The 18,813-nt window shown below is 37.4% G+C and overlaps 1 protein-coding gene across 1 annotated transcript in view; it reads left to right on the top strand.

The window, feature by feature from the left end:
* The first annotated feature begins 202 nt into the window (after window positions 1–202).
* The window catches only part of HIBADH (3-hydroxyisobutyrate dehydrogenase), an 89,958-nt gene continuing 71,347 nt past the window's right edge, over window positions 203–18,813 (top strand). The window contains exons 1-4 of the mRNA XM_075212275.1: window positions 203–344; window positions 3,556–3,713; window positions 9,000–9,109; window positions 10,584–10,705. Coding sequence (XP_075068376.1) covers window positions 272–344; window positions 3,556–3,713; window positions 9,000–9,109; window positions 10,584–10,705 — 463 coding nt within the window. The 5' untranslated portion in view covers window positions 203–271. The remainder of the gene's footprint in view (window positions 345–3,555; window positions 3,714–8,999; window positions 9,110–10,583; window positions 10,706–18,813) is intronic.

Genomic DNA, 18,813 nt, shown 5'->3' with positions numbered 1-18,813 from the left:
GACGTACATACCATAAGCTCTCTTCCACCCAATCAGATCAGCTCCTAGTATCATCCAATCCAGCTCAGCACACAGGTGGGCAGATCCCTCAGTCACTGTGCAGGCGGAGGCGTGTGGTAGCTCGGACATCTCTATTCCCCGCATTGGACGCGCTTGCAGAGCTTTGCCGGTGATTGGCTGCAGGAGCTGTCAGTCATACGGCAGCGGGACGTCACTGAGGGCGTCTAAACAAGAGCCTAGAATTGGAGGTCAGCAGGGAGGAGGAAGAAGCATGGCAGCTCTGTTAAGGAAGTCTTGCAGTGCCCTGCACAGCTCTGTCAGCAGGCATGCACGCTTGTCAGTGGGTAAGCCTTAGCCTATACAGGGGTTATTATGGTTATAATCCCTTGTGTTAGACCTTTGAATATGGTTACATAGCCACTGTAAATCTTTAAAACATATGGTCGTTTATGAGCTACTGTGCCAATGTACAGCATACCTGTCACTCCCTCCTTGTCATTTATTAAGGTTGTGAGATGTCACTGTCATTGTGCTCATCCTTACATTTCCAATGCCTGCACACTTGAAGAGATCAGTCATAGGCGACTTCTATATGTCCTCTGTGTAAGTGTATAGAAAAAGGTTATCCATAAATCCCTTAAATCCTCATTACCAATTCACCCTTTACCCAATCATCTGTCTTTTATTATTATTTTATACCTAGCATAATGAGACATTAATTTTTAAATAGATGGCAACATCAAAATATGTGCTCAGTTGGAAAGTTCTATAGTTCAAAAACATTACTTCCAGTGTCCTCTTTATCTAGTAACATTTATATAGCACCTACTTATTACACAATACTTTACATAGAATATTTGAATCATTCATATCAGTCCCTAATTTTTCTTTTGTTTGGTTTACATTTTATTTTGCCATATTGCACCTATTAAACAATAAAATTTCTATATAGTCTTCTATCTTGGTCATGGATGGCTCTATGAAGACTATAGTGTGAATTGAATGTATGTCAAGACAAAATAATTGGATTAAGGTCTGATACAGCTCTATTATAAAACAGTTAAAGGTAAAGATACCATACACTTGCAATGAATCCACCTCTAGGTTCTGTTATATTGATAAAGTTGATTAGACAGCTGCCATCTGATCTGCTTTATTGAAATAGTTGCTATGAGTGGTGGATTCATTTAAAGTTCTCCAGAGCGGATATATATATATATATATATATATATATATATATATATATATATATAATCTCCTCTGCACTTTTGAGTGGTCACATGCAGGGGTCTGCTCTCTCCATCGCCACCAGCAGGCTCTGTATTAGTGCTACCCATTTCTTTTCTAAGTTACAGACACTTAAGAGGCACATAACTTCAAAATATTTTATTATTTGTGATATGTAGAGAAAATACATGTGAGCATACAGTTTGTTCTATTGTTTTGTCTTTGGATCAATACATTTCTGTGTAAGACAATGAGTGCTGCAGATAGAGAACAGGAATATAGTTAAAGGTCTGAAAAAAACAAACAACAAAAACAATGGAGGTGTTTCAAATATTTAGTTTAATAGTTGTAGCAGGCTCTGTCACAGAATGTGCTGAAATCTTTTCTGTGCAAATATTTATATATTCTTAACTGCGTTGGACAAATCCGATGTGAAAGCTTTAGACAATGCCTTTAGTGTGCTTTCAAAAATACCCTGATGTCTTGTTGAAAGTTAGGTTGGGTACACGCTACAGAAATTTTCTCCCGATGCCATATCGGTGACGATTTCACCAACGACTGAGAGAAAAATGCAGATTCCTACGTACACACTATATGTTTTGAAAAATGTACCCTCAAATCTGTGCTCTTTATCTGTCATAACAATCTGCTGAAAAGATCATGACTCTGTAAACTTTATAGCCTGTAGTGTGTACCCAGCATTACCCTCTTCACTTTTCCAGGCCATCTAATGAGCTAACACCGCACCCTCTATGCTACTTCTAGATGTGGCCATGTCAAGGACACTGTGCAGGTGCAGAAACATTAGTTGTATTCAAATAATGCAAATAAATGGCAGTAGCGTGAATACCGAGCTTCTGTTTCCAAGCAGAAGGTGGGCCTATACCAGTGTTGGTTAACCTGTGACACTCCAGGTGTTGTGAAACTACAAGTCCCAGCATGCTTTGCCAATATATAGCAGCTTATTGCTGGAAGGGTATGCTGGGATTTGTAGTTTCACAACACCTGGAGTTTCACAGATTAGCCAACACTGGCCTATACACATGCTCAGTAGAACAGAGTGAGGATCACAGAGCGATAATATATACAATAGACTAAATATGTTATACTGTACTGTATCTACTGTTGACACTTCTGGGAGTGGGACAATACTTTATTCATTTTAAAATATTCCAGCCTGAAAACTACTGATGGTTACTTGATATATAAGCTTCCACATGCGGATAGTTACCGCTTACATGTAATGGGCGAAGCAAAAAAAACAAAAAACACTATTGCTGACAATAGGGTTTTGATTTTTCCCCTAAAAATAAGCAGTTTCCAGCCGTAACATCGGTTCAAGGTGTCTCTACGGACGTTCGGGAGACACCTTGCGCTGTACTGAATTTCTCCCATAGTCTATCTGCATTTTAAGGTATTTTCAGTAGTGTAATACTCCAAGACTTTATTGCCCACTGTGAACCAATACATTTACACTTGTATCACACAGGCAATTTAGAACAAATAATTCTTAACCACACATAGCTTCCAGTAGGAGATAATGTATACCTGTTATGTGAGAAGCAGTTCTTAGTGAAAGTGATGTCACTATTGGTGATAAATGTTTCTGGCTCGAAAAATGTGGCTTTTCAAAATGCTCATGTGACGCCAAACTTCCGTTAAACTAGCTGTCATAGATTCAACCATATTCTATATTCATACAGTATTACTGGTGGCTGAATTGCTTATCTGTAGTCAATATGTCCTCACAGTAAAAGGCAGCTGACAGTAAATTACTATCTGCAGCATGAAACTACCAGTGTGCAAGCAGTTTAGGTAGACATCCCAATAGTCTAGTAGACTTTCTCATGCCCATTCGGTCAAATCAGGGCCTTGATTTGGAGAGTGACCGGATTAAAGCGGGAATATAATCCAAATTTGATTAAAAAAAAACAAACCAACATAAAAATAAGCGTCATTGAATCTTGCAATTTAGGCTTTTAGAGCAAATACAAGTTTATTGAACATTTTTGGAACGCCTTGTTACTTAATGACCTTGCATGCCCATTCATTCATGGGAAGCTTTGCTGCTGGAAAATGGGTTCACTGATACTGTAATGTAAGGGATAGATCACACAGTCACAGGGTTACTATTGCAATGGAGACTTCATGTTGCAACCAACTTGAGGAACAATAGCAATGTGTTAGGACTCCCAAAAAAATAACACTTTTGCCTCTTTTGTGCACAGTTACACGTCCTAAAAAAATATAATTTTTTAAATGTCTATGATATTTTCATCTTTCTGTTCCATAATATCAGAGCTTTACTACATAACATGCTTTTGTCAGTCTGCAGGTCAATGGCCTCTAAAACACCTATTGGGTTCGTAGGACTTGGAAACATGGGGAGTCCAATGGCAAAAAATCTTTTGAAGCATGGTTACCCTGTTGTTGCCTATGATGTATTTCCAGAGGCCTGCAAGGAATTTAAAGATTCTGGCGCACAGGTATATCCATCACACCATTGTTTTTACTCTTAGAAATGAAATTAGGGGAAAAACAAAATCCAGTTATTTAATCTTACCCTGTTTTACTATGTAACTGTGTGGCCTTCTTTGTCTATCAGTCTGTATATGTGTGTGTGTGTGTGTGTGTATGTGTGTGTATATATATATATATATATATATATATATATATATATACACACACACACACAAACCATCTCCCTCTCCCCACTACATTGCCTTCCTTACAGAAGTGTTCATGATCTGTATTGTCATAGGCATTATTTTCCTTCTGTTTATGTAGCATTGGTCATTGTCCTTTGAGCTGTTATTGTAGTACAGTCCAAAAGTTTTAAAAGCTCATCCAAATGCATGTCACAGTACACCAACTCTCTCTTTTTCTGTCTCTGGTTCTGAATAAATTGGTTGCATTATCATAAATATTGGTTCAGTTCACAAAATGGCTGCCTGCGCTATATGTAGGTGACAGGTCCACTTCAGAATATCTGGCTTGCACATCCTGTATGCACTATTAAACATATACTAATAATAAAAAAAATAAAAATTCAAAATATCTGAGATACTATCATTGCACAATGTCAGCAACCAACATCCAATAAATACTTTACCTCGCACAGCTATGAACTAAAATGTTGCTGCAAGAGATGAAATCTGCTGAGAAGCAAGAACATGTAATCGGTTGTGTGACTGAGTTGGTCTGTGTGGCTTCCTATAGTACTGCGATGTAAGCAGAGGTATGTAGCAGAAAAGTCCCCTTTCTGTATACATCAGACAGTGGCTATGTGCACCATGGTGGAGTATAAGTGTGTAAGTACGATATGTGCTTTAAAATGATGGGGTATTGCCATAGTCGGGATAGTTTTTATCTACCTGTGAAGGATAGAGTGACACTCACTTGGAAATGGTAGACTCTGCGCAGCCTATAAGTTCTGTACTCTGAAAGACAGATGTGTGAGATTCAATAGAAAAAGCTGATTACGCATTATTCAAATATCCTAATGATTTATTTTATTAAGGGTGGGCCCTATTTATATTATATCCTTATATGCAGTACAGTACTTTTTTTTTTTTTTTTTTTTTACTTTTTTTTTCCCTTAGTCATTTTATTGTTCAACTTTTCAAAAGACGCATGACAATTTTTGCTTTTGTGTGTCACAATGGCAATTAAAGTTACAGTAGCTTGTGGAGAAACTTTTCGAGAAGTTTAATATAATGAAGCTGGCCGTAAAACAGGCATTGTCTACAATAAGTCAAAAGCAGGAAGCGATATTGAACACTGTCCAGGGAAAAGCATGGAACGTGAATCTAGAGCCAAATGTAGAAAGGTCAAAGGTGTGATACAGGATTCTGTAAGAGAAGATTTCCTCGCTCCTCATCAAAAGTGCAGAAGCCCTATTATTCACCTGGAAGTCCCCAGTCCATTTTGTTCTATTTGGGGAAAATAGAGACTTCACTCCTGCACTACCTCATCTTTAAGCTTTTACTAAATAGTAGGGGTAAAGGGTAAGAACTTATCTAGTTATGTGTAGCTTCCTCGGTTCAAACCTATTTACAGAAGGGTGTTTTGTACTTTGGTGCAGGTTCTGTTGGCCTTGTGCAGTCCAAGTTCAATCCCTGCTGAAAAAGTTATGGTTCTATTCTATATGAGCCCTACCTTAGGAAACTAGTGGCATGTCCTCTGAGGATGTCTTGGCGTTGCAAAGTGATCAGTAGGGATCGGCCTCTTGAGTAATATTACCCTTGCCTAATCTGCACAGTCCATTCCATGATGGTGGAATAAGGAACAATCAAACTAAGGGGATTATTGCATAATTTTTGAAGGTCTGGAAAGGGATGGTGTCACTGTCTTACTGACCCCATCTGTTACTAGCTGGCTAAGGATGTTTTCACATAGATGCTCTCCAGAGGTAATTCTAATAAATCTATATGAACTCTGCCAGTGTCCGAGAAATCAGTTCTACAACATAGCCAGGGCACTTCATTCCTCCCAGAGAGATCTCGCCATTTACCTAACTGTGTGTACCCCTACAGGTTGGTACAATGGGTCCAGAACTAGTACTGAGAAGAGTGAGTGTCGTAGTGATCTGCAGAGCCCTGAAAGATTACGGTGTGCTGTATGTTGTTATGAAATAAAGGGCTTTCTCTTAAGTCCTTTCTATTTGCTCTTCGTATTACTGATTAAAGCACACCACTCCCTGATCTTCCCACTCCCAGTTTCTTGACTTTAAAGTGATCCACGACTTCTGTTTTGCTGCTGCTGACATACTTGTAGTGAGCTTCAATGTGTCTCTCCTATCTACATTCCACTAGCTGCAGAAAAATCTATTTATTCCATAGGAGCAAAGCGCTTACTTTTTCTCTAGGGTAGAATAACATGTAGGGGACAGACAAGTCCCTAAACATTATTGGATACGTTCTTGTATAGTGCACACCTGACCACCTTATTATTGTGTTAAACTGACACCTGTCTTTGTTTTAAAATGTTTTCTAGGTTGATGATGTAACCCATCTCCAAAATAGGTCCTAGAAATTTTATTGCAGGTCTCCATCTGCCCCATAAGTCTGGATGTATTCCAACAGACCTAATTAGTAAGTAAAGATCTCTCTTTCATTGAGAGCTTTGGTGGTAGACAGCAGTATTCCTTTTCAGTCAAGGCAGAAAGGAACTCCCTGCTGAGCTTTTGAAGGGCACTAGGCATTCTTGTTACTTTGGGCCGTGACTTCCACACAGTTTCTTACTTGGCATAAAAGTGTGAAGGCATTGCCATCCTTTCCTCACAATAAAATGTTTTCCAGGACTCTCTTTTTACAAGTGCATACCTATTTTATGATGGAGTGCCCAAGCGTTGACAAAAGCAAAGTGCACTATTTTTTTTTCTTTGTATTCTTCAAAAATGCAAAACAATCTAATTTCCTGTTATTTACAGAGTCAAATTAATTTGCATTATAAATAGTAAATACTTTTCTATACGGGGGTAAATGTGGATAAAACAAATTTATTACATGCAGTTTAGAACAAAATGTACAACGCTGTTTTTATTTGTTTTTCTGATATTTAGTTTATCTTCATTGTTTTGTACAGTTGTCTGTGTTTGTTGACCTGGCTCTGAGCAGTAATGGACTATATAAAAGAATTGCACTTTTGTGTGAGACCAGGTATAATTTGAGTCTACAAGTATAAACCATACTTGTAGGAGTTGCCCAGTGGTTATATTGTATGTGTGCATACTTAATTAGAACAATAAACCAATGTCCTAGACATATGCTCTGAATACTTTGTAATTTAATGACATATAATTATATTATAAAATGATTTCATTGTGAAAAAAAATAATGGTGAAATGGAAAAAAAAAGATTTTTTTTTTTTGATTTTTTTTTTTTTTTTTTAACTGTTTATTGTTAATTTGATGTTTTCTGCAGAAAACAAAGAGGTTTTGTTTTGCTTTAGGGATTTCGGCAGGTGTAATACCCAACTTTTATGTGAAACCTTTCTGGTGTACTTCTAGATGTGCTGGGGAGAACCAGGAGACAACAGGGCACGTCGGGGTGGTCTGATTAGAGGACGGCAGGAGAGAGGATGGGAGGGCTGGGGAAAAAGGAGGCCCCTCATAGGAAATACATAAGCAAGGAGGTGGAGAGTTTGGTGACGATGATGGCAGCAGCACAGATAGATGTAGAGAAGTGAGAGAAGAATGCATGGGTACACAGTGTATATTAATAATATAATCATATTATTTTCTCTGTGTTTTACCCAGTATCTTACTTTGAGATACCTTTCAGACTTGTCCCTTGTGAATTTTCCCTTATGCTAGTAATGCGTCAGTAAATGCATAATATTTATTTATAAAGGCCTATTTTTATATAACAAATGTTATTTGTTGAAAACAGCTTCTCTATTGAAATTGTAATAAATCTGATGACGGCATCTATTTTACAGTGTCTGTAAATAGCATTAAAGATGTTGGTGAATATACAATGATTAAAGATAAAGCTGACGTACAAATTATTGCAGTATGAAAGTTCATTTTGTTTCACTCAGACGTTTACATTTAAGTATATTGTAGGAAGTGTTTCCAGTTTTGTGTGTACCCTTTTAAAGGAATTATTTAATTCATGTTGTGTTTGTAACTGATAATGCCATCTCCCTCTCCTTTGACATTTCAGTAGTATATAACACAGATTTACTAATTGTACAGATGCTGTTTTAAGAGTCAAATATAAAGTATATGGTGATCCAGAAAGGCACTTTTTAATATATAATCCAATTATGAATACAAAGATACAATGTGTGATACATAGTACAAGCCAATCAGCTGGAGAAACCAGTGCTTAGCGAACTTCTCAGATGTAATTAAGAAGTCAGTAAAATGGCTTTTAAAGATGACCAGAAATCATCATATGAACTCTACTAGAAGAATGGAAAAGTAAATGAGCCTTTGCTCCCATACAGCAAGAAACGTGGGAGTCACCGTTGAGTTTTCACAGATGTATTGGTGGATCTTGTGCGCACAAACGAGTTTCATACCAAATAGTATGTTGAGAACATTTCCAAATCTGTGTCTGCTGAATCCAAGAGGATTCCAGTAAGACTTTCCCAGGTGTCAAAAAGCTTCTGCATATAATTTTACTTTTTGCACTGAAGCCTCTATCCAATCCACAGAGAATACATGAGTTCCTCTCTAATCAATAAGAGGGAAGGGGGTGTATTCTGGGCCCAGAAATGGAGCATACATGTTCTTGCTGCTGCCGAAACTGCCAACAAGAGGGTTTATTGTTTGTTTTGTTTTTTTACTCTCTTTTGATGGTTTGATACCACTAGGTAAAATTCCAACTCTAGCCCACTCCAGGGTTAAAGGGAAATAGTTGACTAGATAATGGATGGTAAATCTCCAGACCTGTGTCTAGAAATGTCAGTGGACACTACCATAGAGTGATCAGTTGTCAGTCCTATCACAAATATTTTTAGTACTGATCTAGTTCCTGAAATCTTTACGTGTATGTTTGTGATGACTATTAGCCTTTCTCCATGTGAAGACACTTGCAATTTATGATTAGTAGTCCAGTAAGCTATTACCAAAGTTGTTATTTTGGAGTTTTGTCAATAGGCCAATCGTTTAAAAAAAGCAAACAAAAAACTTTTCTTTTTGCTGTTGTAAAATGAGTCTTAATTGTGAATCCTGCAGACAGAGAGGTACTTTCTGGTTGTAACAAACTAAATGTTTGTTTTTTATTTATTTATTTTAAATTTATTGTTCTTATTTTGCTAGATTGTGGATTCACCCTCTGATGTTGCAGACAAGGCTGACCGAATTATTACCATGTTGCCATCAAGCTTGAATGCGATTGATGTCTACACAGGAGCAAATGGAATTTTAAAGTATGTGTTCATATAGCTGATTTGACTAACCCTTTTTACATGTGCGTAATAGTGAGGCTGTCATTATGTCAATTATCTGAACCATTCAAATAAGTGCACATCAACAAATGATGATGCAAATGAAAGCTGCTTGTTGTTAGGTTTCAATGTTTGTTTCCATGATATGTCATTGTTTACACTCCATTAGACTTCTCAAAGACCAATATATGTACTAATATTTTTCTACTCTGCATTAAGGTGTGAGTCTTTGGTGTCATGTGCATATGGTTTCTGTTGTATAATTTGCCAAACTGTTTAGGATTATACTTGCAAATGTTTCTATGTCTTTAATACCTTGAACCAACATTCATTGTCTTTTTTTGAAATAGTGTTTTGGAACTTTTAGAATAATCTGCCTTATTAATAATTTGGGTTGGGTTTGACATATTCTGACCAGTGAGATGTGAATCAAGCGTGAGTTTGATGAGCAATAAGACAACTTTGGTGCTGCGTCCATCAATGCAGAGCTGGGCAGAAGGAGACTATTCAGCTCTCTTTTCTGTTGCTCTTCTCAGTAGCTCCAAGATCAAGGTATAAAACACTCTGGAGATTACAATGAAACCCCAGCATACCTGTTAAGCACCAGATGGTCTATCTTGCCTTCTTCATGTCCATGATCCCACCATAAAGAAAACGCAGAGCAAGAGGGATAGGCATGAGAGAATACAGTTAAGGTTTCCAAAAACATTACTGACAACTGTTAATCTTTTGGACGTGAACACACCATCTTTTAGTTTATATTTTATATGGGGTTGCTGAATTTGGGCCTATGTCCTGATGGACAACCCATGTGCTGTCTTAGTAGTTAGTGGGCGTGTACTTGACTTGCAATCGTTCCATGCTGTAGTGATGGTGGCAGAAACTGCTATAAACATTGAGCTTTGAGTCTGATGATGTCTTCCCCCTGTTTTCCAGAGGAGAACCTACTAGCTCCACATGATGCAGCATGGGGCTGGAGTGCAAGGGGGAAGGATGGCGCAAAATAAAGGCATGACTGGTGCAGGGAGCCGTAACAGTAATGGAGACCTTTCCTGGTCCACTAGTTATGGGTTGTGGTGACCAGTGTCTATGTAGGAATTTGTTATGGCTTCCAGGGTTGTTGTTATTGTATCCTTAAGCACAAGCTTAGGGGCACCACGTGAAGTAGGTTAGCGTCCCCAGTATTATATTTGGGCAAGATTATAGCCCACAACACTAGACCACAGGGCACAGCTGTTTGCTCACGTAAGGAGCACCAGATGTGCTGTCCATGTATAAAAGTTTGACATATGTCATGTCTAACTAACATACCTGTAAGAATTACCTGTTGAGAAGAATAACAAGTCAGTTATTTGGTAATGTGCCAGTCCTCAGCCAGTGTAGCTGGCACTTTATGTAAGTTTGCGTCTGAAGGATCACATTTAGATCTGCCCCTTTAATATTTTCTCTTTTACAGAAAAGTAAAGAAGGGCTCTTTACTAATCGATTCAAGCACCATCGACCCAGCTGTGTCTAAAGAACTAGCAAAAGCGGTTGAAAAAATGGGAGCTGTGTTCATGGACGCACCCGTCTCTGGGGGTGAGCACATAGTTATTTCGAATACCTGTTTTTTTTAATGTTTGCATAGATGCTATTATGAATCAAGGCATTAATTAGTTGAAAAGAAATTAAACAGTTGGCCATTTATGGCTATAACATAATAAGGCAGTATTAGGCTGAGTTTAGGGAAACAAATCAGTACTATTTTGTTTCTTATACTGATAAATGGATATATACTGTGATGTTCTCATATGAATTAATGAATCCCTAGAGTGGCAGAATTTTCCCCATGTCTCTTCTCTATGTACAGGTAAAGGTGAATGTATGAAAGTTGCTTTCTTATAGAAATGTGTTTCCAGGGCCGGTGCAAGGTTTCTCAGCACCATAGGCAAAACTTCAGCCTACCGCCCCCCCCCACCCCCAATTCCCACTTCCTAGCCCCTCAGACATTTGTAAAATAAAGCTTAATAACTCTTACTTCCTCCTTGCTGGCTGGTAAGGCTGCAGTTCAGATGCACTGATGTCCAATGCAGAATGCTGTCCAAACTTCACTGCTGCCCAGGAACAAATGCAGGATACCTAGAGGGGAGGCTCCAGATGTTGGATTTCGGAACAAAGCCAAAAGAAAAAACTTGCCATCACACACCTATTACATACTGACATGTCCCCCGCTGCCCACCATCTGTTCTCACACATGCCCATCTGCCCACTAGCTATTCTCACATATGTCACCCCTTGCCCATCAGCTTTTGTCACTACCCACATAACACCAGCTTCACTCACATGCCCCCTTGCCCACCGAAGATCCCTCTACCACAATGTTTTCCCCATATGGTATAACGGCTAGCAGCATCAGGGTCAAGCTGCGAAAAGCTAGGCTTTTTGGTGCTTGTGAAATTGCCTCACACCGCAGACCCCATTGAAAAATATGGGGACTGCTGTTTAAATAGAAACTTAGCCTAATGCTGCAGATATCTATGATACCTCCTGCGTTAGGCTTTTGTTAGGTAGCCAGGTTACTTAAAAATGCATAAACAGTGTGAAAATAGCCATTTTCATATGGTTTATGGCTTAATAAATAGGTCCCCATAGTCTGTAAGACATGGAGATGTTTGAGCGTACCTCTCCTATTTTATCCCGCCACACCTCCCCAATACTTCCAGGCCCCCCCTTGTTTTTTGCAGTTCCCCACCCACCTCTCTCTTCATTCCCCCCGCTCTGTTTTTTACAGCGTCTCCCTCCCCCCCCCCCCCCCTCCCCGTACTGTACTTGCCTTTTCTTGCTTCTCTGCTTCCTGCTTCTTGTAGATGCTTTCGCTTTTCTCTGCTCCCCTCAATGACGTCACAACACTGTCAGTGAGAGGAGCCAGGATCCGGCTGGGGGGACACAGTGAAATGCGATGCTGCACTGTAGCAGGTCTGCAGTTTTGACAAGTAGCGGGCGGGCGTTTGCACCACCCGAGTTAAGTTGAACGAATAATGTCTCATTATGAGACATTATTAGTGTTTTTAGGCGACCACAGTGGCGCCCCCCCCAGAGCTGGCACCCTAGGCTTCTGCCTAATGTTGGCGCCAGCCCTGTGTGTTTCACACCACATTCTTCCTGCATCAGTTTGACATAAGCATAAGCATGATACATTACTCTGTGCTATCTTTTTTTGTGCACCTCTATGGGGCGGGAGGAAAAATGAGCAGAGATTTCAGTCTGGGCGTTGCGTCGATGTATCTCCACTAACTTTTCTGGAGACACATCATGCTGAATTGAATCTTCCTCTTAGTGATTCCAAACTTTTGCACGCTAGTGTTTGTATTACATTAAGATATTTCTTGTTTGTTTTTGTTTTTTTAAAGAATTGATTTTTTTTTAATCGGTGTACCATCAAATTTATTTCAAAATATAGCTATATTATAGTTGTCATTACTAATGTTGCAAATGCCTATTACTGCTAAAAAGCAAGGAAATTGTCTTCTCTTCTGTTGCAAGCTATAGTATTGCATACTGGCATTTCTAACGTTCAATTCTGGCGTTAAAAATGGCGAAAGCAAAACTGCTTTCTAAGTAACGCGTCGGTCATTGTTGTTTTGAGAAATGAAGGGCTATTCCATGCTTCAGTTTGCCAAGAGACTGAAAATTTCCTGCAAAGGTGTCCACTACTGCTTTGAGAGTGGAGGACAAACTGGATCTAACCAAGGTAGAAAAACAAGTGGAAGGCCGGGATGCCCAACTGCTCAAGAGAAAAAATCTGCAGTTTGAGAAACAGAAGTCTTGCAGGTCCTGAGTTGGCGGCTTCCTCAAATAATACACACCAAATACCTGTGTCATGTGCAACAGTAAAAAGACGATTACGGGATGCAAATAAATTTATAAAAAAACACATTTTGAAATTTGCAAGAAAAGGTTAAAATGGTCAAAAAAACAGACATTGGATGGTGGATGACTGGAAAAGAGTATTATGGATGGAGGAGTCTGAGGGAAACTTTCAAAAGGAAATGGGGATGTATTGCCCATAGCAACCAATCAGGTTCTAGCTATCATTTTCTAGACTACTACGTAAATGATAGCTAGAATCTGATTGGTTGCTATGGGCAACAACTCCCAATTTTCCTTTTCGGAAGCTTTAGTAAATCTAACCCTAAGTTTGAGGTGTTTGGCTTGAAGAGGAGAACATATGTGAAACATAGAGCAAATTAAAGGATGCTGAAGGAGTACTTGATGTCTTCTGTGAAGCATGGGGGAGGGAATGTAAAGGTATGGGGCTGTTTTGCTGCTGGTAAGGTGGGAGATGTACACAGAGTGCAAGGAATAATGAATCAGAAAGGGTACCACTATATTTTACAATGTCATGCCATCTCCTGTTGTCAGTGCTTCATTGGTGCAAATGTCAGCATGCAGCAGGACAACGATCCTAAACATACTTCTAAGGTGAAGAAACAGGGAGCTGGATTGCTCTCTTTGATGGATGGGCCGGCACAATAACCAGATCTCAACCCTATTGTGGAAAAAGCGCCCGAAGCTGTGGGTACAAATTTTCCCGGAATAACTTTAAAAACTGTCAGCTAGAATGCCAAACATCTGCAAAGCTGTAATTGCTGCAAATGCAGTATTCTTTGCTGAATGTGAAGTTTGATGAATAAAACTGTTATATGAAATCAGAATGATATGTTATGCCACTGTCAGTGTAATTTCAGGTCAGTTTAATGAAACCATGGTAGAAAAACCATACCGTATATACTCGAGTATAAGCCGAACCGAATATAAGCCGAGGACCACAGAAAACTGGGGAAACTTATTGACTCGAGTATAAGCCGAGGGGGGGGGGGGCTTTTTCAGTGTAAAAAATGTGCTGAAAAACTCGGCTTATACACGAGTATATACAGTACCCGTTCTTTCAAAAAAACATTACATTTCTTGGTGAATCCAAACTTTTGCATACTAGTGTACATACTTTGGTTATGTATAATAAATTATTTGTTTTCCAAGAAGCAATATGTGATTAAAGGATTCCCACAAAACTAAAAATGTAGATTGCTGTGTTAGCTACAACATGTATTAACATGCTATAACATAGGTTTGGATGCTCTAACAGATTATGTCAGCTGAGTTCCTCCTGACTAACTGATAATCATGGTGTGATTAGCATTGAGCCCTGATATTGCTGCAAGATGTACTTATGGCGCTCTGGAAATTTTCTGTGTATGGAGCTCAGAAATGGTATTCTATAAAATTGGAGGAATATGGCTGCAATTACTATATAGTTCTATGTCCTTTCCTTTATCCTTTTTTTTTTTTTTTTTTTTTAGTCCTATTAATATGGCTACTTTTCAGAAGCGCAGGAGTACATGTTTGTGGATTATATTATTTAGAGATAAAATGGTGTAATAGATTATTAATGAGTGAGCACTTAAGAACTGCTATTTTAAAAACAACAATAAATTAGTATATTTGCACAGTAGTTCATACCTATCTGATTGTGATCATTTGTATTCTGCTTACCAAATGTTCTGTGAGCTTTTAAGCTAGTTCTGTACGTCCGTTTAAGACGGTTTTTTAAATTCCATAGCACAATGGCTGGCCACATTCGCTCCCCCCAGCATTCCCATAGAGCACTATAACTCATCTGCATATTGTAAATAACTGTTCTCTTGGAAGCTAGCGGGCATGTGTTCCCCCTACTGCAATTGCTTCTACACACCCACCAGAAGATGTATAAAAGAGATATAAAAAAAAAGACAAAAATACAAAAAAATTGCAAAATTTATACTTGAAATAAGTCCACCACGCTCTCTAACTCATCTGCTGCAGGTTGCCATGTTTGGAGGAAAGTGCTTCTCTAACAGCAGACAAAGAATGACTGACCGTTTGGCAGGATGCTGTGTATAGTTTGGTTGAGTCATACACAGTTATCACAGCAGTCAAATGACTGCTTCCCAGATGTACCAGCTCCCATCAGACACTGTTGTGAGGATGAGGGCGGAGCTTCAGCTGTCAGTACTGGAGTGGGGAGGTAATAGGTGCAGTGGAATGTCAGGGTAACACTGAAAAATATACTCCATTTCAAACATTACACATTTCATCTGTGTGTTGTCAAATGCTGTTTATTATTGGATTTCTAAAAAAAAAATTTTTTTATTAGGCTTCTTGCACTTTGTTGCTTTTTTGGGATTATTTGTTGATCTTTTCAACTCGGTAGAAGGAAAGTACACTTGTATAGAGTAGCAATTAATTTATAGGGAAGCAGATATTTCTGAATCAAGTGGCCATTTCTAAGAGGTAGTAAGAATTGTTCATCTCTTCTAATCGAGCTAATTATGGTGATATGTATGGCGTTTATGTTAATATATATATATATATATATATATATATATATATATATATATATATATATAATTTTTTTTTTTTTTGTGACGACCCCTCTAATCAAATGGAGGTAATCTTTGCCCATAAGTGACCCAAAGAGATAATGATGAGTTTACATTTCATCTTATGCCACTAAGTGAGGGAAAACACAAAAGGCAATAAATACTCCTGACCAGAACCATTAAATTGAAAAGCTGGGACTTCTCCCGGTCTTGACTTGAAGCTGTTTGTTTATCAGCTGGCGCCTAGTCTGGAGCTGAGAGCTGGAGATTTCTATCTGCTTCAGAACTTTGGAGAATTTCGCAAGGCACTTTCATTTTAACTTTAAGGTAACTTGAGTTTATAGCTTTGGCTTTAAAGATTACTAATGATTTACTCATTTCCTTGCCATTTAACCGAAGTGGACTTTTTTTTTCCCAGGAAAGGATCTGTGTTTATTTAGGGCTTTTGTCTGCGGAGGGATTAAAAGGCGGCCCACCTACATCGTGAACTTGATGGCTATAAAAACTCACCAAAACACACCATAAAAACATTCTTACCATGGCATTAATTATACAGCGTTGAGCTGCTAAGAACCATTTTTATTCATAGATTGAGTATCAGAAGTTTTGTTTTGTGTTTAGCTGTCATTATTTTTTAATAAATATGTAGCATCTAGTAGATTTCATGCTATGAGTTAGGTGTATGGCTTGTGCTATTTAGGACTCCAGTGTTCCTTACAGAAGATGGGTTGATATTTGCTTTCATTGACCTGAATTTTGTTATAAACCATAAATGGTATGCAACCTGTGTTGTTCTATATGTGGTGAACTACAGGTCCCAGCCTGTCCTGTCAGTCAGGGCTGTAGCATCTCAGGCTCCTCATACATTGTGTGTGTAGATAGATAGATAGATATATATATATATATATATATATATATATATATATATATATATATATATATATATATATATATATATACATACACTATATTTAAAATTTTAAATAATTGTCATGTTTAGTGTTTTCTGGGTATTCTAATTCATTTCAGATGCTGGCGTCACCTCTTCCTTAGATATTTAACTATGTAAATGACATTTCGCTCTGCAGAATTCCATAAACATTTGGGTTCAAAAGATATATCTTTATATATATATCTCTTAAGGATTAAAAAAAAAAAAACGTAAATCCATTTTGAAAACAGACTTACCACCCCCCCCCCCACCTCCCTCCCTCAAGACGTATTTAATTACCAGGGCTAAGAGACCTTTCTGTGCTATAGCTCCTATATTTTCAGAGGAATGCTTGCATAAGCAGCCTTGGAAACTCGGCAGAACCCCCCCTCATTATCAGGGATGGATAGTATTATATATAGTGTGGCATGGATTATAGTTTCCAGCAGAATACAAATGGAACCTCTGTCATTGGGTTGTTTTTTATGATTATGTGAATACAGAACATTTGATGCCCATGCTTTATGAGTTGCACCACAAGATGGCAATACATTCAAACATCCTTATGGCAGTAGATGGATGGATGAAAGTACATATTAGATCTGAGCAGTTGGCTCTTTTATTTTATTTTTATTTTTTTTTAGAACTAGTTATCTGTACTGCACTTGCTAACTCGAATTTTAAAATTTTGAGGTTATTCATGTAAAATATTTCACACTTTAGCAATGATTATTTATTAAAGTGTGTGTGTGTATATATATATATATATATATATATATATATATATATATATATATATATCTATATATATATATATATATATCTATATATATCTATATATATATAATCTCTATCTATCCTTCAAATACCCATCTGATTACTGTAAAAAAAAAAATTGAGTGATAATGCTTGCATATAAATGCATGGTACAATACAATGTTTAACAGTTTTTTAAAAGTTAATTAGGCATATCTTTTCGGCCAGTAATTAAGCAATTAACTTATTAATTATTTAATTTTTTGTTATATGCTGTTTTTCTTTTGTAGACTTTTTTTTTTTTAATGCAAATATAACTGTTTTTTAAACTCTGAATATTGATCTATAAATTCTTCAAGACCATTAGATGCACAAATAATAAAGTTCATATATACCAGTACACACAGACACTTTCTGTCTAGCTTTTGCTTCCCTCTGTGGCAATCTTGACGTTTCCTGCAGCATTCAGAAGCATTAATTATGGGTAATGTACAGTGGGGATTGATCATTAAGTACATAGTACACGATACTGCAGGAAGGCTTTGTGAGTGCGTTTCTTATGCTCTGTTTAAAAGCAAGGGCAAAGTACAAGATTTTGTCTACATTTTTAACTAGTGTTTTTTTTTTTGTTTTTTTTTGTTTTTTTTAACACCTGCAAGCCCGACTTGTTGTTTTTCAATCCATTACATATTAATTCCTATAAATGTTCAATGTTAATCTTTTGGAAAAATACATTCCGTGCAATATACACAATATGTTAAATTTTGTTATAATAAATTGCGGTGTAGTAATGATTTTAAATTTGTTCACAGATTGATGTGTCTTGCAGAATAAAATAATTGCTGTGAATGTGGTGTTAAGATATCTTGCTACATGTTTTTTTGTGTGTGTGTGTTTTCTATATTAAATATAGCCATACGTGATCTGTGTAAGCATTCCACACTGCTGACTGCTTACAGCATATATACTGGGAAGTCATTTGTTATAATGTATAAGTGTTGTGTTGTTGCAATATTATTTTTCTGAAGCAACAATGTGACCATCAAAACTATTAAAGTATAAATAACTGCACATGCATAGTGCCAGCAATGTAGATGTCACTGAAGGGGCCCTTGTTGAATTCTTACATATTAATGCATTTTTTTATTTTTTTTAATTTTAAGTCATGTTTTGTAATATAATGGCACAAACATAAGTCCACAACCGAACCAGTGTGGTTTATCAGTTGATAAATAGATGTAAATCTTTGGAGTGGTGGGAGAATAAATGTAAAATATAGTGATTTTCACATTTTAATTTTTTCAGGAAAATTAACACAAAATATGTAGAATTTTTTTTTTTTTTTTTATTCCGGCAGATTAAAATTTCTTAATCTTTGTTTGTGTCTCATTTAGTTACCCTGTTATCATAACAGATCTATACAATACTCCTGCTACATAATAGTAACGCTAAGAGAAAGACACATACAGGCAATTTGCTAGAGTTTTACTTGTCTTATTTGCATGTTGATACATATGCACATGAAATGGTAAAATCATTACAAGAGTCGTGATAACATTAGTGATCGATCAGAGTATGTATGTATGTATGTATGTATGTAT

The sequence above is a fragment of the Mixophyes fleayi genome, chromosome 5 (genome assembly GCF_038048845.1).
Source record: "Mixophyes fleayi isolate aMixFle1 chromosome 5, aMixFle1.hap1, whole genome shotgun sequence".
Lineage (NCBI taxonomy): Eukaryota > Metazoa > Chordata > Amphibia > Anura > Limnodynastidae > Mixophyes > Mixophyes fleayi.
Note: the sequence above shows the minus strand (reverse complement) of the source record. Positions and strands in the feature narration are given on the sequence as shown.